The sequence below is a fragment of the Hyperoodon ampullatus genome, assembly GCF_949752795.1.
Source record: "Hyperoodon ampullatus genome assembly, chromosome: 15".
Lineage (NCBI taxonomy): Eukaryota > Metazoa > Chordata > Mammalia > Artiodactyla > Ziphiidae > Hyperoodon > Hyperoodon ampullatus.
In genome coordinates this window covers 58002486-58024287 of record NC_136928.1, presented here as the reverse complement: position 1 = coordinate 58024287, position 21802 = coordinate 58002486, and the positions used below count along the sequence as shown (strand labels likewise).

At 43.9% G+C, this 21802-nt stretch overlaps 1 protein-coding gene across 1 annotated transcript in view; it reads left to right on the top strand.

Annotated features, from left to right (window-relative positions):
- Positions 1–21802, top strand: part of GALM (galactose mutarotase) — a gene marked incomplete at its 5' end in the record, with an annotated part of 50101 nt that overhangs the window by 26765 nt on the left and 1534 nt on the right. The window contains one exon of the mRNA XM_079720851.1: positions 20829–20970. Coding sequence (XP_079576977.1) covers positions 20829–20970 — 142 coding nt within the window. The remainder of the gene's footprint in view (positions 1–20828; positions 20971–21802) is intronic.

The following is a 21802-nucleotide window of genomic DNA, read 5'->3' as shown; positions in this document are numbered from 1 at the left end:
AGAAAGGCTAACCCAGATATTCTTAACCAGGGTCCATACTTGTATGTCTAGGAGGATGATGAAAGAACTTCAAGGGATTCATGAGCCCCTGAAATTCTTTTTTTTTTTTAAGACTTTTTTGATGTGGACCATTTTTTTAAAGTCTTTATTGAATTTGTTACAATATTGCTTCTGTTTTATGTTTTGGTTTCTTGGCCAGGAGGCATGTGGGATCTTAGCTCCCGACCAGGGATTGAACCCACACCCCCTGCACTGGAAGGCAAAGTCTTAACCACTGGACTGCCAGGGAAGTCCCCAGCCCCTGAAATTCTGTGTCAAACTCTGTGTGAGTTGGTCACATCATCTTGGTCCACAGAGGGATTTTCTGGTCTTTTTTTCCCCTCTTGAGGTAATGATAAATTATGGTTGCCCCATTATGTATTATTATACATAAAGATAGTCATCTTTTTTTGGTTTTGTTTTATTTTTTAATTGTTATATTGGAGTATAGTTGATTAACTGTTGTATTAGTTTCAGGTGTACAGCAGAGTGATTCAGTTATACATATACATGTATCTGTTCTTTTTCAAATTCTTTTCCCATTTAGGTTATTACAGAGTATTGAGCAGAGTTCCCTGTGCTATACAGTAGGTCCTTGTTGGGTATCTATTTTAAATAGATCAGTGTGTACATGTCAATCCCAAACTCCCAACCTATCCCTCCCCCTCCCTCTTCCCCCTGGTAACCATAAGTTCTTTCTCTAAGTCTGTGAGTCTGTTTCTATTTTGTAGATAAGTTCGTTTGTATCATTTTTTTAAGATTCCACATATAAGCAATATCATATGATATTTGTCTTTCTCTGTCTGACTTACTTCACTTAGTATGATAATCTCCAGGTCCATCCATGTTGCTGCAAATGGCATTATTTCATTCTTTTTAATGGCTGAGTAATATTCCATTCTATATATGTACCACCTCTTCTTTATCCATTCATCTGTCGATGGGCATTTAGGTTGCTTCCATGTCTTGGCTCTTGTAAACAGCGCTGCAATGAACATTGGGGTGCATGTATCCTTTCGAACCATGTTTTCCTCTGGATGTATGCCCAGGAGTGGGATTGCTAGATCATTTTAATTTCTTAAGGAACCTCCATACTGTTCTCCATAGCGACTATACTAATTTACATTCCCACCAACAGTGTAGAAGGGTTCCCTTTTCTCCACACCCTCTCCAGCATTTACTGTTTGTAGATTTTTTGATGACGGCCATTCTAACCAGTGTGAGGTGATACTTCCTTGTAGTTTTGATTTGCATTTCTCTAATAAATTAGCAATGTTGAACATCTGTTCATGTGCCTCTTAGCCCTGTCTTCTTTGGAGAAATGTCTATTTAGGTCTTCTGCCCATGTTTTTAAATTTTATTTATTTATTTTTGCTGTTTTCGGTCTTCGTTTCTGTGCGAGGGCTTTCTCTAGTTGTGGCAAGCGGGGGCCACTCTTCATCGCGGTGCGCAAGCCTCTCACTATCGCGGTCTCTCTTGTTGCGGAGCACAGGCTCCAGACGCGCAGGCTCAGTAGTTGTGGCTCACGGGCCTAGTTGCTCCGTGGCATGTGGGATCCTCCCAGACCAGGGCTCAAACCCATATCCCCTGAATTAGCAGGCAGATTCTCAACCACTGTGCCACCAGGGAAGCCCCCTGCCCATCTTTTGATTGGGTTGTTTGTATTTTTTATATTGAGCCACATGAGCTGTTTATAAATTTTGGATATTAATCCCTTGTCGGTTGCATCGTTTGCAAGATAGTCATCTTTTTTGAGACTAGCAATCGTGTATTTCCCTCTTTGTAATCTTCAGGGTGGTTTAAAAATAAATTTTTTAAAAATTCATCACCATTAAATTCCCTAAAGGGAGCTAGAAGGCTAGCTAGAGGAGGAAGATGGCACACCAGGAAGAAGAGCAACTTCCCCAAGGTCCTCCCCAGAGGAGCTACAGCAGCCAACACTCTGGGTTGGATGGCCAGAGTTTGTTTCTGCTTGATCAGATGAATGAAATTGTCTTCCAATACTCACCAGCCCTTGTACAGTCAGGATTCCAGGCCTGGTCACCAGTCTGTGGAGTGTGGGACCAGGCAGACATGCTGGGGCCTCGCTGTAAGTGGATAGCCAGAGCATGGTGTTGTGTTTGTTACCCTCAGCTCTGCAGTTCTGGAGACTAGACCCTCCAGGTCCAAGTCTATCCCCCAAGTTTCTTCTCCCATGCTCCATCACCTGCTGAGAACAAGTGCCTACTATGCACCAGGTACTGTGCAGCCCTGGGGAAGCAATGCTGAGCAAAATAGGTACACCCAGGCGGCATGGAGAACATACAGCCACGTACATAGCACAGGTCCTGTCCTCAAAGAAATAAGGTTACAGTTAAGAAAATACTTGAATGACACTAAAGGAGTAAAACTGGTGGTATTGGATCTCATAGACTGTTATTTACCCTAGAGCTGTTTCTTCTATGACAGGTCCCTCCTAGACAGTGTCTAAGAAAGTTCAATACAGAAACTCCAAGGAACTCTCCTGGTAGCAATGATACCCTCCAAGGGGATGCGTTACCGAATCCCACCTTATAAAACGGCCCCAAGAACAGCTTTATGAGACTCCAGAATACTCGCAAAGCTACTCGTGTTCCCTCCTAGAAAATATCACTGCTACGAGATTGGCAAACATGAGCCAGCACGGTGAAAATTTGGCAGGAAGAAAGCTCAGAAATTAGCACTTGGCCAGACATTGCATAATGCCTATGAAAATTTCAGAGTAACAGCAAGTAAATTTGTCAGAAGGGGAGTTATTTGCTAGAACTTTGACTACCACCCTTTAAGAGCTTATGTCTTACCAACTCCCCTCCCCAACCCTAGGTCTGGACAGGGGCCTGGCTCTAGTTCATACCTGGTGCATAACAATCCTTAGAGGTCACCCCATTCTGAAAGGGATGGGGGGTAACTGTGGGCTTTGTGCCATGGGCCTGAGGCTAACTCAAGCAAGTTCTCAGAGCAGACTTGCGTTCAGTTCAGCTAACATTTGTGGAATGCCTAGTGATTGCTACATGCTCCCTGGGGCACTGGCCATAGGAACACCACCTGTGCCCTCAAGAGGCTCACAGGGAGTGAAGAATCTAATGTAGTCAGGGCAGTGGTGGAGGTGATGCCCGTGGGACTAAGGGAGCATGGAGGCGAGGGCAGGAAGAGGCCTTCTCGATATCACCCTGAGCTTCGAGAAGCTTCTTGGTGTCTGCGAGGATCTAGCAACAAGGAGAGTAAGAGTACTAATAAGCACGGAATGTGGGTGTGAGGGTAGGCTGTTAAGTCAAAAGCTACAGAGACAGTTGGGCAGGGTGGAGGCTGGGGTGAGGCAAGAGAGGTGCAGCACCTAGCGTGCAAAATGTAAGGCAGCACTCGCTTTCAGGGTCATGCAGGCGCAGGGTCAGCACCTGAGAGTGAGTGTCTCCTTATATTTTGCACCCTGGGTCCTAGATTGCCTCATCCTGGTCCCAGCCTTGTAGCTGAGTGTAGTCTTCATGGGCATTCTGGGCCATAGTAAAGAGCTAGGATTTTATCTTTAAATCATGTAAGACTTGGAAGGATTTTAAGTCAGGGGGATTGACCTAGCAAGACTGGCATTTTACAAATACCACCCCAGCAAGTGTTTCTCTCAGCAGCTGGAGTCAGAAGCAGAGAAGGTGGATTGTGGGATGATCCCTAGTTGGGTTTTATCTGGAAGGAGGAGAGGACAGGGTGTAAAGCAGGTCAGTAAGGGTGTTACTAACCAAGCGGCTCAGGTCACAGACAGTGGGCCCGGGGAAGGTAACAAAGGATGGGAGGGCCCTCGTGCACACCTGGAAGTCCAGGGGAACGTGGCGGCACTCAGGAGGAGGCCAGGTCTAGCGGGAAGGCTAGGAGGCTGCAGACAGTTGGGTGAATTTTACACTGGCGGCAAATCCCCAGATACCATCTTGATGAGAGTCTAGGATGGAAAAATTCCCCGCATGAAAATGCCTCACGTGGGCCCAACTGTGAAATGTAAAATTGTCTTCTCACCTGAAAACATCATGCAACAGTGTTTAGCATTTTATGCTTCCGATGGCATGTAATATCCAGAGGTAACGCCCTCCCCCACTGCAAGTCAAAACCAAAAAGTGCTCAGTGGGAAAAAATAAATAAATACATAAAAACCAGCAGTAGAATAAAGCCGCAAAATTGAAGCATCGGCAGAGGAAGGGGAAAAAACTGCGGCAGAGGCAAGCTTTGAGGTCGTGTGATCTACGAAAATTTATAGAACTGTTACCTTAAAAAAAAAATCCCAAGGTACTTAACTTGCCAACCACTGAATGAAGTCAAAATTCCCACCCAGGGTGTTACTTTTAATTATCATTCTCTTTATGTTGTTTCCTAAAATAATAACAGGCATTCTAGAGATGATTTACCAAGATGGCTTAATTAGGTGTCAGATGAGTACCTGTGCCCACGAGCCCCATTACCGCTGGTTTCCTTATGCAAATTTGACTTACTGTTCTGAACCTGACTAAAGAAACAGACATAACTGGAGCAGATAGGCTGGAAGCATAGCTGGGGCGTCCCCATAGAGACCAGACTCTTCCTCATGCCCCAGCATTCCTCACCTCCCCTGCCTCCTTTTTTTTTTTTTTGAGATGAAAGTACAGCACACTTGAGCCTAGGTCTCCCTTAGATGGTCTCCACATCACTGCCTTTCACCTTTAAAGTGCACACAAGTCACCTGGGGGACTTGTTGATGGGCAGATTCTGACTCGGTGTGGGGTGGAGCCTGTTTCTAACAGGCACCAGGTGATGCCTGTACTGATGGTCCTGTCCGTGCTTTGAGCAGCTATTGAAAAGGCTCTAAAGAGCTCTGTGTAACCTCTAGTAACTTTTGTTGCTTCCCTCCCTTTTGACACCTATTTCTGCCCATTTGCTCCTCCCCCCAACAGCCCTGGGTCCTCCTGCTGCCCCTTAGCTACCTTTATTCCCTTTTCCGCTCCAACACTTCACGCTCTGACTCAGCCTCTCTTATCAAAAGCCATTCTTTACAGCTCATTCTGCAAAGAGCTGCTCTCAGCCAATGGCTTCCTTAGGTAAGACAAGCCAAAATTTTTATTTAAAAAAGAGAGAGAATTAACCAAATATCACAGTGTGCCCCCGAAGGGAACAACTTGCTTCACTGTGTTGGTCACATGGGCCATTGGACCTATAGTCCTGGAATGTCACAGTTGGAAAGGACCTTATCTTTTCCAACCACCACCCACCAGTCGAGTATTTGAATCTCAGAACCATGGGCTTTGCCGACACTCAGCTGCCTTCTGGACGGGATGCTCACTGCCCATTCTGGGCCAGCACGTAGGAAAGGCCTTCCTGATATTGAGCTGAAATTCATCTACCTAGAGCCGACCCCCACTTGGCTTAGTTCTGGGCCTCAGGTCCCTAAAGAGCAGGCTTATGACCTTAGAAGGCAGCTGTCATGTCGCCCCCAAGTCATTTCTTCTTGAGGCAGAACATCCTCAGGTCATCCTGTGATGCCTGTGCTGCAGACAGTAACCAAGAGCTGTCAACACCTCATTACAGTCTTTATGTGACTTCCATCGAACTTACTGCCAACCACATCCTTAAAGTCATTTTCATACAAGCTGTGGCTCAGCTACATCTCTCCCTAGTCGGTAATAATTGTAGAAACTAGAGTTAACATTTATGAGAGTAAATGTAACATGACGGTTAAGAACAAAGGCTCTGGAACCAGACCGCCTGTGTGTGAAGCAGTGTACGGAGAGCCATCACATCACTGTGCTGGGTACTTCCCCTGTATCAACTGTCCTTAATCTTCATGACAACTTAAGGAGGGAGGGGCTATAGTGTCCCAATTTCACAAGTAAGGAAATAGAACCTCAGAAGATTGTCTTGTACCTGGGGTTAGGGTTACAATCTAAACCTAGCTGGTGTCCTTTGGTTTGGGGTTTTTTGGGGTTTTTTTCAGACACAGGTGCAGGACCCTATCTGTTCCTGTTATCCATAAGTTTCATCTTGTAACCAGTGCTTTACCCCTGCTTTATACTTTCTTTTGGATTCCTGATTCTGTTATCCCAAGCGTATCTGCCTCCCAGCTTCATGCTCTCATAGTCTGAGGAGAATACCTTCTGTATCTTCATCTAGATTAACCACAGATCAGAGGCCATTTGATCACTCCCTGCAGAGCCTGCTCACTGAAGCCCGGATGCTTCATCTCCCCAAGCTCCGTGAGCCACCAGCCTTGTGACCCAGTCTGAGAAGCCTAGGGGGTGGCCAGGAATGGTTTGTATTTGAATGCATCTGTGTTTGGTTCCTGGGGAGCAGGCTTCCTCCTTCCTTTTCCGTCTCCATTCCAGAATTCTTCCCAGGACAGAGAACTGCTCCTAAATTTGTAGCATGTAAAGTTGTTCTTGTGGGCAGCGCCAGATGCGAGGAGCAAATAGAACTCCAGGTCTGCAGCGCACACATTCCCAGGGAGGACAACGGCCACGTCCTGCACGTTAGTGAGAGCGGGGAGGCCGGCCCCACCTTTCCAGGCCGCCTGCCCTCCAGCTCCACTAGTACAAACACACAGCTTCCGTGTCCAGACTAAACCAGAGGAGGCTGAGCAGCTGTGATGGGACCACCATTTCTGTGTCGGAGGGCTTGGGGCAGCAGTCTCAGTATAAGGGTGTCCGGGGTATGCCTTGAAACTTAGGTGGTGGTATGTTGGTTTGGGGTGATTTGTGAGAAGTGGGAGCACTGATGGAGATCAGAGGGGCTGAATTTCCCATGTAAAGCCATTTCTTGACACTGCCACTGTGTCAACTGACCAGAAAGGCTGGACTGATTTCTCCCCTCTCTCCTTTACTGGTTCTGTTCTCTGACCCTAGGCCATTAACATAATTTGACTATCCGTGTTCAACTACTATCTTTTTCATGGTGTCAGGATATCAGCCGACCTGTCCCTGATGCTCTTCTTGGCTTCCTGTGAACCGTCACTGTGGGAGCCTTGTGACTCCTGGGGAAGAGTGGAGGCCAGGGGTCTCCTATGAGCCTCCATTGTCGCTGGAGTCTGCTCGAGCTGCTCTGAAGCAGCATGTGGGAAAATTCCTCTGCCCCAACGCGTTCCCCTTTTGAAATCATCAAGCAAACCCCGAACACTGGCAGAAGGGCTGCCCCTCTCACACGAGAGCAGTTAACAGCCATTGGCAGACCGAGTCCAGTGGATCCAGGGGGATTTGGGAAGGAGGTCTTGGTTCTCATAGATCAACATCCGGCCCCAGCAATGCACTGCTCCTGGGCAGTGGGTCCCCCCAGGGTGCCATGGAAACTGATGGGGGCAGGCAAGCGAGTCCTGGCCAGAGAAGTGGGAAGCACCTCTGACCTTAGTGAAGTGGATCCTTGGTATGACCTTGAATGGCTGTTTAAAAGGGCTGATTCTGACACATCATCATCAGGAAAACACAGTAGTTAAGGGCACGGACTCAAACCCTGACTGCTTAGGTTTAAATCCTCACCAGCTCTGTGATTTTGGACAACTTATTCTACCTCTGCGGGCCTCATGTGTAGAGTGGAGAGTGTAGATGGTAACTGGACCTACCTCATTAGTTGTGAAGATTAAATGAGATAATACGTGTAAAGTGCTTAGAACACTTCCTGGCATTTAGTTAAGAGCTTTGTAAGTATTAACTATTATTGTGACCATCATCATTATCATCATTGCCACCATTTACTGAGTGTTTAATATGTACCAGACACTGAGCTAAGCATATACATGCATTAGCTCATTGAACTACCCTTTGAAATAGGTGTTACGCTTCAGTTAAGCCTCATTTGAAGAAACGGGCATTTGGAGAGGTCAGGTAACCTGCACAAAGTTAAACGGGTAAGTCACTGGTAGAGTCAAGATTTGGAGCCAGTCTCCCCAGCTCCAAAGTCTATGCTGTTATTGCCCTCAGCTATTGTCCATAATACAGCTGTATTACTAAGTACTTCCTATGTGCTGGGTAGGAGCACTTTGCATGCCTTATCTCACTTAATTTCCATAATCCTATGAGTAGACACTCTTGTTATCCCCATTTTATAGATGAGGAAGTCAAGATTCAGAGAAGCTCAATGACCTCCACAATTTTTTACAGCAAAGAAAGTCAGGATTTAAATCCAGGCCTGCCTGACCCTAAAATCCATTCTAATGTCTATTGAGTTTAACTGCCCCCCAAGTGAGCAGGATGCTCCTGAAGCTGATAACAGTAATTGGTGATGATGACTGCTGATATGTCCTGCAACCAGGGAACAGTTTGCCTAATCAGCTGCATTTTCTGAGCTGTCATTGGGGCAATTTCCACTTTCTCTGATACTTCATTTTCCTGCGGTTTCTTTGAGCCGTTGAATTGCTCAGACTAAGACAAGCTTCTGTGTCCTTTCACATGTTAGTTTGTTGTCCATGCTGGAAGAATATGGAGGAATCATAAACCATCCAGAAGGAGGCCCTGATGTATTATGCAAAGCCTTTGCCACATTGCTACAGGAGGAATCTGCCAGGAAACTCCCAGTCGGCATTTCTTGCCCAGACACCTCAGGTTATGTGACTGCAACATTCCAAATGTGCATTTCAGTATCAGGTCATGAGAGGGCAACTTGTTTTGTGACAAGTAGTGGTATAGGCAGAAAATACTTACCAGTCTATAGATCAGAGATTCTTAACCAGGCACGCATCACTGGACTTCAGAGGTTCTGGGAACATTGTGTGTGTGTGTGTGTGTGTGTGCATTTTCTTGGAGAGAGAGCCCATAACTTTTATAACATTCTCAAAGGAGTCCATGATTCAGAAAATACTTTAAAAACCATTGCTCTAGATTTAAAAATCACTAAGAGAAAGTTTCAAAAAATAAAAACAAAATTTTAAAAATCCTTCGTAATGAAAAAGTCAATTCCCCCTGGAGGCAGGAATGCACTTTCCTTTAGTATTAATGACTTAAACTATAATGAATAATTGTTTTCTCTGTTCTCTGTATTTCTGGAGTGTTTGTGTGTGTGTGTGTGTGTGTGTGTGTGTGTGTGTGTGTAACAGAGTGAGCATATAGTTAGCTATGTGCCAGGTGCTGGTCTAGAGATACGACCTCCTTCATAGCATTCTCTCAATTAAACATCACAGTATCTGTATTAGGTAGATACCAATATTAGCTCCATTTTATAAGTGGGGAAATTGAATCTTACAGAGGCATAGAAACTTACCAAGGTCAGTTAGCAAGTCTGTCGAAATCCTAAAACATCTTACATAGATTTGTAATCAACATATAGGACAAATCATAGAAAATAATTTTCAAATAGCATACTTAATATTTTAAAAAACATTTGCTTTTTAAAAAATTAATTAATTATTTTTTTATGGCTGCGTTGGGTCTTCATTGCTGTGCATGGGCTTTCTCTAGTTGCGGTGAGCGGGGGCTACTCTTCTCTTCATTGCGGTGCGCAGGCTTCTCATTGCGGGGGCCTCTCTTGTTGTGAAGCACGGGCTCTAGGCGTGTGGGCTTCAGTTGTTAATTGTGGCACTTGGGCTTTGTTGCTCCTGCGGCATGTGGGATCTTCCCAGTCCAGGGCTCGAACCTGTGTCCCCTGCATTGGCAGGCGGATTCTTAACCACTGTGCCACCAGGGAAGTCCCCGAAACGTTTCTTTTTTAAGGGAGAAAAAATTATTGGAGAGAATTTCTTCCCTCCACCAAACTTTTCTACAAAGTCTGTGCCAGATTTTCTTTTGCTTTCTTTTCTCTTTTCTCAAAGTGATTTTTAATTGTAATTATAAACAGGAGTTACCGGTGCTGAGGACTGTCTGGAGGGACTCTGGTTTTCTTCCAATAACACTGTACTTGTGTTATTGGGTTGTGTGAAGATGAGCTAGAAAGGGGACCTGCCAGGAAAGAAGGGGCTAAAAAATGAATAAACATGAAGATTCAGTGACTCTTGCAGTTACCATCTGTTCATCTTCTCAGAGAGTCAGGCACTAGGGCCACCAGGTAGGGAAAAGAGCTATTTCAGATGATACGAAATTAAAAGCACTGAATTAAAATTCACCCCAGGTGAATTTTCTCAGTCAGATACTGAGAGGAGTGTTCATGTCCAGATGTTACACAGAAAACCATTTCAGTAGTCAGTGTTTGATCAGGAGTTCATAAGGACTAATTTACCTTCTACTCTGTTTCTTAAGTCTTTTGCCCAAAAAATCAAGTCAGAGCTAGGAGCCCATAGGACAAGTGTAATATAACTGTCTTGCCTTCACCCCAAATATGGACAACAAGAGTCCATTCCTGTGACAGATTTAATGCCTTGTGACAGAGATCAGGAATGTTAGAGAATCTTGGTTCCAATAATCAGGTCTACATCATCTTCTTGCAAGAGTGAGGCAGCTGTAGTTGCCAGAGTGATATTCACATGACCACTCTTGTCATTCACGGATGACAGTAGTCCTACGCCTTGTCCAGTTAGCCAATCCTGACTTACCTTTCAAGGTTAGCCTCCTGTCACCACCTCTGGAAAACCTTTCCTGACCCTCCTGGCTGCAATAGATGCTGCTGCTCCCTGCTCCATCAGAGCCCTTTGAATGCCATTCTCGTTGCATTTGTCATACTCACCTGTAAATTTTTATTTTTTTGTCTGTCTCTTTCATCAGATTCTAAGTTCCCTGGGGTCAGTTTAATGCCTGGTGCATAAAAGCTACTCAAAAATGGGTGAACTAGCAAATTTATATTTGTTTTTCCCCCATCCAAAAGTAATTGCAAGGATTAGTGTTCTTAAGGTAGAATCATCTAAAGGGACTTCTGTCAAAATTTGTCACTTCCTGTCTTGTCAAATCAAGTGCCAAGAAGCGAAAACATCCCAAGGCAGTATACTAGTTATCTATTGCTATGTGATAAGTTACTCCCACTTTATTATCTCTTAACTGCTTCTGTGGTCAGGAATTTAGACAGGGCATATCTTGTCTCTATGTATGATGTCTAGGGCCTCTGTTGGAAGGTTAGAGCAGGGGCTGGAATCATCAGAAGGCTCATTCACTTGCCTGTCTGACAGTTGATGCTGGCTCTTGGCTGGGTGCTGTCAGCCAGAAAACCTCACGCATGGCCTTTCGATGTGACTTGAGCTTCCTTACAACATGGAGGCCAGAACCAAGAGCAAATGTCCTGAGGCAGAGAGGGCCAGGCCAAAGCCACTTTGTATTTATAACCTGGCCTCAGAAATCACATAGCATCACTTGTACCACATTCTATTGGTTGAGGCAGTTACAAAGGTCCATCCAGGCTTAAGGGAGGGAAAAAAGACTTCACCTCTCACTGAAGGAGTGTCACCATCACATTGTAAGTAGAGCCTGTGGGATGAATATATCCTGGTGTGGCCATCTTTGAAAAATGCAGTATGCCACAAGCAGTCATGGGGAAAAGGTCGAGCACCTGTAAGACTCCTTCATGTGAGATAAGAGATATGGATCAAAGCAGATGGATTTCATGAAGGCAGTGAGTTTTTCCTGTACTTCCAGAGGGCAGGTAATTATAACTGTCAGGAATGAGGAGCTAGAGGAGGATTTAAGGCCTTGTGACAGGCATCTGGAATGTTAGAGTCCTGTTTCCACTGCTCAGGTCGACATCATCTTCTTGCAAGAATGAGTCAGCTGTAGTTGCCAGGGTGACACTCACGTGAGCTCTCTTTGTTGAGGTCCTCTGTAGACTTGACCGTATTCCTGGCTCACTGTCACTCCAACATTACTCTTATCATAATTCTACATTATTTCATTCTCCATATTGATGATACCCTGACCTTTTAGCTTCTTGACGTCCTCTCCCAATGATCTCGTCCTCCAAGGTTTTCAGCTAATCACTCCTATGATCTTTGAGTCATACCCTTGACTTTATCACTACCTCTTATTGCAGCCTTTTATGATCACTATTTAAGATGTCTGTTTCAGCTTCAATAATTCTTCAATGCCACAAGAACCTATAGTCACTTGATCCTACCACCCTTTCACTGTTCACCTCCTCCCCTACTAAGATCAAAAGTCCATCATTAGAATCACCCCTTTTCATATGCTCTCCAGTCCCTTGCCCTCTCCTTTTTCTTTGTATTCTCCTAAGAAAGCCCAACCCTGACTAATCCTACCCCCCCATTCCCTCTACAGCTGCCACCATACAGCTACTGGTCTCATTCAAAATTCATGACAGTAACCTCAGGTGGGTCCTTAGTGGGGCCTGCACTCAGACTTTCCCTGAAATGGGGAAGCAGAAGTACTGCCTCAGGCCACTCCCCCAGAGCTGTAACCCCACACCTTTGGGTCAGAGCCCACCATCTGCCAGGCATTGCTGCTCAGACCTAAACACACACCCAGCCAACCTTATTCAGGACAATAAGAAATCCTCAGCTGAAGACGGCCTCTCTGCTGACACCACAGCTTTCTGGTGGCTTCAAAACCAAAGTCTGGTGATGTGACATCCTCTCTGAAGGCACCCTTTCCATTTCGGCTTCATTTTCTGTACACTCAGCGTTGCTGAGACAGCTATTCTGACATCGCCTTCTATTCTTAGCACCAAAGCACAAACTCACATATGCACATATGCATAAACCGAAATTGAAAGAACTGCACATTCATTCTCCAAAGTCTTAGAAAAATCAAGAGTACTTGAGGGCTGGGGGTGGGAGGGGCTGTACCCAAGTTACTCCAGGGTGAGGTGGAGAGTGCCTGAGTAGGGGCCTGGAGGCTGTGACACTATGCAGGGACCTTGGGCAAGTCCCTTTAGCCATCTGGGTTCCAACCTCATCTGCAAAGCGAGGGTACTAGATGAGATAATTCCTAAGGTCCTTTCTAGATCTTTCATTCTGACTTTGTCACAGGATGCTACAACATTCACAGTTGCCCTTTTTTTTTCCCCTTTACTTCATTCATTCATCAGGTTTTCAGTCAAGTAAAGGCTCTGTTTAATGCTCAGAGGGTCAAAAATCAGTAGGACACAATCCCTGCCCTCTAGGGGCTCACATTCCTTATGGATATAAAGCTTGATATAATCTTATAGCTATGCCTCAATGGGATGAATGTCTTGGGGAAAGTATGTGCAAAGTGGGATGAACAAAGTAGAAAAGGGGATTAGTTCTAGCTGTGGAGGATACAGTCCCTCACAGAGGAAATAGCATTAGAGAATAAGCATTCTTTCTTTCTTTCTTTCTTTCTTTCTTTAATTTTGGCTGTGTTGGGTCTTCGTTGATATGCGCAGGCTTTCTCTAGTTGCAGCGAGCGGGGACTACTCTTCGTTGCGGTGTGCGGGCTTCTCATTGCAGTGGCTTCTCTTGTTGTGGAGCACGGGCTCTAGGTGCGCGGGCCTCAGCAGTTGTGGCTCTCGGGCTCTAGAGCACAGGCTCAGTAGTTGTGGCACACAGGCTTAGTTGCTCTGCAGCATGTGGGATCTTCCCGGACCAGGGATCGAACCTGTGTCCCCTGCATTGGCAGGCAGATTCCCATCCACTGCGCCACCAGGGAAGCCTGAGAATAAGCATTCTTAAATGACCTGGTGGGCTTTGCTGGAGTGGGGTAGGGGAGCCCAGAAATGTCATTCCAGTTACAAGAAAGGGTCCAAAGACATAGTGAATCTGGGAGACACATTCTAAGTTTCCCATATGCCTGACCAGTAAGTGCATGAGGGAGTGTGTCAGGGCATGAGGCTGGAAAAGACAGATTGGAACCTTCTCTTTTTCTTCTCATTCAGCAAAAATCTCTTTTTACAATTATCCCAAGTGTCTAAATTTTAGGTCAGGGCTTCTCTGCCGTTCTTGAAGTCTTACCCTCTCTAAGCTCTGCTTTGTGTTATACATGTATTTCCTGAAATTTAGCCCTTTTATTTATGCCATCCTCCTGAAAATGTTCAAACATATCATTTATCAAATATTTCCATGTAATGTATGGGGTGGCAAATAATAGCAGCTTTGTTTTACAGAGAGAAAAGCTAAAGTAAACATTGATTGCTCAATATCATAGATTGCTCAGTATCAGGCTAATAGACATGAAATACGCCCTGGGTCCTTCCTTCATGAAAATTCCATGACTTTCTTATTTCTTTAAAGTCAAGAAAAGTAAGTAATTGATTGACTGATCCGGGCAATCACATTGGGACTATTTTAAGGGTTCGGTTTTGAGTCAAATATGGCTTTAAGAAAGAACTAAATATTGTGAGCACCATTTAAAGTTAGGGAAGAAAGCATAACATAAATTACCACTGGGAATATGGGTTGGTAAGATTAAAATCTTCTTGAGCCCATGTTAACAGCTGCTTCTTTTTCCCAGTCTAATTGTTTCATAAGGAAACACTGTTGTCTTTTTTTTTTTTTTTTTTTTTTTTTTTTTTTGCGGTACGCGGGCCTCTCACTGTTGCGGCCTCTCCCGTTGCGGAGCACAGGCTCCGGACGCGCAGGCTCAGCGGCCATGGCTCACGGGCCCAGCCGCTCCGCGGCATATGGGATCCTCCCAGACCGGGACACGAACCCGTATCCCCTGCATCGGCAGGCGGACTCTCAACCACTGCGCCACCAGGGAGGCCCCACTGTTGTCTTTTTTAAAGTCAGTGTGGGAGACAGTTGGTCACCCAGACTTCACAGGACAGTAGCGCCCTGGTGGGTCACTATCATCCAGGATTTGGCCTTCGAGATCCAAAAAGTTCAGCCATCCTCCAGAACTGCTCAGGGTTTAGAGGACTGACTGAACTCAGACAAGGTGTATGTTTATAAAGCAAGCTCTTTATATTGTGTCTCTAGCACCATCTACTGGGAAACAAAAGTGCCTTTATTAGAATCACATTAGAATGTGTCAGAAACCCAACTGGGAGCAAAGAGGAGAAAAGGGGAGGAAGATGTTCAGAAGATTCTAAGAAACAGAGAATTAAGTATATTATATTGAAGTGACTTGTATATAGATGTAACCACTAAAACAAAAACACAAACTTTCTAAATTATCAGGAACATACACACAAACACAGACCATATTGTAAAAGATTTTTTTTAAAAGCAACTAGAATTCATAAACACAGAAAGCATACCATAAAATATAATGACAAACTAAGAACAATTAGAATATACTTGTCATCTTAATGCCATAAAACGCCCCTGTTAAACAGTCTCTCAGATTAAATCACAAAGCAAAACCCAGCAGAATGCTGTGTACAAACCAAGTGACTCAGAAAGGTTAAAAATACAAGAATTCAAAAGCAAACCAAGCAAGTGAAAGCCAAAGTAGCAGGGGATCTCAATCTGAACATCAGAAAAGGCTGATTTCAGGACAGAAAACATTCTGTTTTCTAAAGGATGAACTTCACAACGGATGCAATTCACAATGGAAGTTCACCAAAAAATGACCATATCTAAGACCATGAAGAAAACCTCAGGCAGTTTTACAAAATACAACACAGCCAATATTGACATAGAAATGTTTTAACTCTCTCTTAATAATTCTTGGATCAAAAGGGAAGTCAAACCCCAAAACTAAGGATATTTAGAAAATAAATAATATAATTATTTATGTATAATGGAAATATATACATAATATATAGGAATATATAGTAAGCAAATATTATATTACAATTATCTATAATGGAAACTCCTACATGTGATATAGTTAAAGTAATACTCAGAAAATTTTAGCACTACTTATATGAATCAAAAATTGTGAAGTTAAATGAATTAGGCATCTAATGCAGATATTTGAAAAAGAATAATAAAATAAACCCAAGAGAACAAAAGAAAAATTAACAAAGGTAAAAGAAATTATAATTTTGAAAAGAATCAGAAAAGGTAGTACTCATAAATCCAAGAGCTGCTTCATTGGAGGGAAACCCCCCCCAATAAAATAGATATAGCATTAGCTAATCTATTCAGTCCACAGAATTAGATATGAGCATAGGCAAATAACCACAGACAGATGAAACTGAAAGGATCATAAATTATTTCTTTCCTCAACTCTTTGCAAATAAACATGAGAGTAATATAGATGAAATGGATAATTTTCTAGGAAAATATATAAATTTGCAACTGTGACCTCAAAAAGAAATTTTAAATAGATTATCATAGAAATAATAGAGAAAAGTATGAGTGCATATGGAGTTGTCTAATGAAATACCTAGGAATAAATTTAGCAACAACCTCCAAGATAAACTGAGTGAAAAGATCAAGGTGGAAACAGGCTGTGAGTTTGTGGATGTGCATGGACGGGCACTTAAATGCTTGGATATCCTTGTAGTATCTCTGGAAGGTGCATGAGAAACAAGTGACAATGGTTGCTTCTGCTGAAGCAAACTGGATCTGTAGGGAACAAAGATGAGAGAAATTCTTTTCACTGTAGAGTACGACTTTGTAACTTTTACATTTGATATCTTTTAAATCGATTACATGTGTAAATATTACCTACTCAAGAATTCTTTTTTGGAAAAGTAGAACCAAGACAAAGGAAATAGATGCTTTTAAAGGATGTTTCAAAAAGAATACCACTTAACTTTTCCTAAAGCTGACTCTGGTAAGAGAAGGATCCTCTTGGTTGAACAGTGGACACCAGACACTAGGATGGTCTTAGCCAGGCCTCCGTGTCTTCCTCAGGAGCTCTGGAACCCAGGCACCCTCGCGGCTCTGTGTGAACTCAAAGACCCCAGTCCTCACGTGCCAAAAAGACTACAGTTCTGAGCAGAAGTTCTGAGTTAAGAAAAGGATACCCTCTTTTCACCCAAAGACAGGACATTCATGTTTCTTAGTATTTAGGAACTCAAAGAAGCAGAACCAAATGCTTTAAATGGCTAAAAGTCAGTTCTCTTTTTCCTATTTAATTTTTTAATGGTAAGGTACAAGTTCCTCATTTTTCTTAGCCTCCTAAGATTCCAGCCCCACTTTGCATGCTATATCTTTCCTCTAAAAATAGCAGGAACCAAGTTCCTAAAACATTATCCATCTGACCGCATGAAAGGAAAAATAACTCTCACCCTGAAAGAGTATGTTAAACACCTAATGTCTGTACTTACCTTCAAAATATATGATTCAGTTCTGGGACAGTACAAAAACTTTTAAATGTACCAAACTGTATCATTGTGTAGGGCTCTGAAACAGAGTCCCTTTCCCTTTCCCCCTCAAGGAAGACTGGCCAGATTGCCTGGCCTGCTGCAGAGGAACCTGGGATTCTTTGTATTTGGGGAAGATCCTAGGACCAGGGGCTTCTCACTCCTAAGTGGGTCATACTTCTAGGGGGTGGGATGGGGTGCACCTCTGCTGTCATCTGTTCCTAGGGTTTTCTAGGTGAGCTGCTCAGAGCTTGTACTGGCTTCACTCTGGCTTTTATATATATGTTTTTTATGTTGTATACAGTTGACCCTTGAACAGTGCGGAGGTTGGGGCACTAACCCTCCATGCAGTCGAAAGTCTACCTATAACTTTACAGTTGGCCCTCCAAATCTGCAGATTCAACCAATCAAGGACAGTGTAGGGACTTCCCTGGTGGTGCAGTGGTTAAGAATCCGCCTGCCAATGCAGGGGACATGGGTTCGATCCCTGGTCCAGGAAGATCCCACATGCCGCAGAGCAACTAAGCCTGTGCGCCACAACTACCGAGTCTGCACGTCTAGAGCCCGTGAGCCACAACAAGAGAAGCCACCGCAATGAGAAGCCTGCGCACTGCAACGAAGAGTAGCTCCCGCTCTCCACACTAGACAAAAGCCCATGTGCAGCAATGCAGCCAAAAAAAATAAAATTAAGAATTAAAAAAAAAAAAGGACAGTGTAGTACTGTAGTATGTATTACTGAAAAAATTCCATGTATAAGTGGACCCGTGCATTTCAAAACCATGTTGTTCAAGGGTCAACGGTATATGTGTATTTATTTTATGTGTGTGTGTGTGCACACTTGTATTTATTGAGCTTCCCTCTGAAATAACAAATTCTGCAGGAATGGGGTAGGGGGTGAAAGTCAGTGATTTAGTCCAGCTTATTTGTTGTACTGATGAAAAACCCCAGGCTCAGAGAAGTGATTTCATCTAACTTTACTTAATCTCTTTCCTCATCTGAGGCATTCTACCCTACAACTGCTACTACTACTGCTGCTGCTACTACTATTACAATACACACACACACACACACACACACACTACCACCTTGTACTTCAGCTGTTTCCTCCACATCGATTATTCTTCAACCTTCTTCACCCATTCAACCTACCATGACCTCACCTCAAGTCTCAGCTCAACTAATAAACTTTTATCCATGAAATCTCCCCAGTCCACCACATCTAAGCCAACCCAGTCTTACTGCCTGTCTTCTTTCTTACAGCTGTGCCTCTATGGGAGCACTCTTCACACTCTGTGGTTATGAGAGGCTTATATGTCCTCTCCCTCCTTCAGACTGGAAGCAGCTTAAAAAGGCAGGTCATGTCTCATCTATGTATCAGCTCTGCCCAGCAGAGTGCCTGGCATACAGTAGGTGTTTAATGTGTTCATCGATCAGAAGAGTGACTGTGAATAGGCTCCTAGCCCATTGCTCTGGCTCTGTCATATTCCAGGAACATGCCTATGAGGAGGAATTCTTCCGCACATTCCCTGGGCTTTCTTAACTGAGCTAAATTCAAAATATTTGTGTACGTTGTTTCAGATGGCTCAGCCTAGCATATAGGGAAGAACAGATCTGAAAGTTGGGAAGAGAATGAAAGGTGATAAAGCAAAATGGCACAATATTCAGAAGAATGTAAAACCCATGTTATGGCCTTTTGGCAAACATGTCTAGAGGACTGTCTGCTGAGAAGTTTGCTCTCTCCCTTGGATCTCCAGAGAAATTACTCACAAGATAACGCTGATTCCTCTTTTTCACCCACAAAGCCCTGATTTTTTTTTTTTTTTTTTTTGGCTGCACCACGTGGCTTGCAGGATTTTAGTTCCCCAACCAGAGGTCAAAATCCGGGCCCTTGGCAATGATAGTGCGGAGCCCTAACCACTGGACCGCCAGGGAACTTCCTCAAAGCCCTGATTTCTTGTTCAGTGGTTTTAGTAGAGCAGAAGATGTGGCAAATTATTTTCACATATTTTATCAACTCTAAGATGCCATCAGTTGTAAAGTTCACCATTATTTTACATTCCATGAAGGAAAAAAAACACCCTGCCAGTTAAACCATGACATGACATGATTTCAGAGATTTTAAAATATGAAAATGAGGGAATTCCCTGGCAGTCCAGTGGACTCTGCGCTTTCACTGTCAGGGCCCAAGTTCGATCCCGTGGGGAGAACTAAGATTCTGCAAGCCGAGCGGAATTATAATATATATATATATATATATATATATATATATATATTTTATATAGCCTATAATATATATGAGAAAATGAGTGTCTTAAATTGAGGAAATATGGTATATCAATATCACAGTTGTTGTTTGATTATATCAAGTTGTGTGGATCTCAGTCTCATCTGTTACATGAGCAGTTTGGACCAGATGAGCTCTGAGAACCCTTCTGGTCCCAACACCCTTGAGTTCTGTAACACCACGAAGGGATAGTCTTGACTGGGCATCATTTGTTGTGTAATAACCACCAAGATGGGGCTCCCATCCAGATTCTTTCTGTGCTTTGCCCTTTAAGAGTTGAGGGTCTTCACACTGCAGTGTCCTCCCTCAGGACTGGTCACCCACCCACATCATTGAAAAGAGGCTTCAGAATGTCCCACCTTGATAAGAACAAATATACTTATTAGAGGTTGAGGAATCTGGCTTACACATAGGAAGGGGGTGGTGCTTGCCTACTATAACTCCTCCAAGAAGCACTCCTAGAGACACAAAGCTTTCATTCAAAGGATTGACTCTGGGCTTCCCTGGTGGCGCAGTGGTTAAGAATCCACTTGCCAATGCAGGGGGCATGGGTTTGAGCCCTGGTCCGGGAAGATCCCACGTGCTGCGGAGCAACAAAGCCTGTGTGCCACAACTACTGAGCCTGCGCTCTAGAGCCCATGAGCCACAACTACTGAGCCCATGTGCCGCAACTACTGAAACCTGCGAGCCTAGAGCCTGTGCTCCACAACAAGAGAGGCCACCGCAATGAGAAGACTGCACATTGCAACGAAGAGTAGCCCCTGCTCGCCGCAACTAGAGAAAGCCCGCATACAGCAATGAAGACCCAATGCAGCCTAAATAAATAAATAAACAAACAAACAAAGGAGTGACTCTAAAAGTGGCTAATAGTAGAGTGGCCATACATCCTAGTTTCCCCCCAACTGTCTCGGTTAACTCATTTGTCCCAGTGTTGTTATTAACAGTTCCCTCTATGTTTCAAGTCTACTGACTGATCAGGGAAGTGATTGGGGAAGAGTGGCTACCAGTGTCACTTTGGCTAATAATGGCCCCAAATGGTTCAAAAATCACTAATCTCAGGGACACTGTTAGCATCTGGTTAGCCAGTACCAGGTATTAATGCTCAGTTATGAGCCCTGGGATATTTCAGCATTAAAGCAAGAAATGTCAACAAGGTGATTGACTCAGTGATTAGGACAACCATTACCCTTTATCCAACTTATTCCTTAACGGAAATTATGTGTTTCCTTGACTTTTGTACTTTTTTAACGCTTGAATGATTCTGAGTGTTATAGCTACTGCATCTTGCAGTCAGTGACATTTTACAATTAAGGAGCCCCAATAATTTATTATTCTTAGGATCTGGACTGCTACCTCCTTTACAACTTGAAATGAAGGCTGGGAGCGTAGAACCAGTGGGTCTTTAGGATATAAAGATTTTATTTAGGCATTTGTCACTCTTTTTTCTGCCTCTTCCCACCAGGAGAAGTTGCTCCAGTGCAGGGAACTGCATTTGACCTGAGGAAGCCAGTGGAGCTTGGAAAACACCTGCAGGAGTTCCACATGAATGGCTTTGACCACAATTTCTGTCTGAAGGGATCTAAAGAAAAGCGTTTTGGTGCACGGTAGGCACTTTTCATTTGCTGCCTGTACGTTTCATTTGCCTTTCATTTGTTGGGAAGAAAAGATACCAACTCCTATTTGAGGAGCTTTTCCTCTGCCGTATTAATGCCATTTACTATGCTACAGGGGACCGACTACCACATCCTATGTGCCTTTTCCAAGCTCCTATTCCACAGGGGAATACATCTCCCCCCTCCCCCATCATAGCATTTTCCCTGGGCCCCTACCTGGCATCCTGTCTCTTTGCTTCCCCTCTTCCCATCTCTGCCTGTTCTCTAAGGCCCTTTTTTTGTTAGACGCCCCAACTCCTCCTGACTGAAGTCACCTCTGCTTTCCATGAACTTCCAGAGCCCTTAGTCCTTTCTTGACTTTTGATGTATGATTTGCCTACTTCCATGACAAGCTGGAGGTTGCATCTCCCTTATAGCACTCACCACCTCCAGCCTTGTCTGACAGGCATCTGTGTCCACACTCTCCTTCTCACTAAATTCCAAGTACCTCGTGCCATCTTACCTTTGTGAATCTCTACCTTTACCCTAACACCCTAATACCATGCTCGGCACTAGCAAATAATCAATAAATGTTTGCAGAATGAATGGGTCTTAAATAAAGCAGAGAAAATAATTTAGGCTCTAACAGAAACAGAAAGAACTTCAAAAGCCTTCTCTTTTTCAGAGCCCCAGCACCAAGACCCCAGCTGTGTTCTTCTAGCTCAAGCCTGCTTTTCTCCTCTGTCCCTCCTATTCACATTTCTCTTTCCACGGCCCCCACGTGAGGAGACCCTCCGACCTCCCCGCCACTATTCAAATCCTGGCCTTTCTCTTTCCAAACATC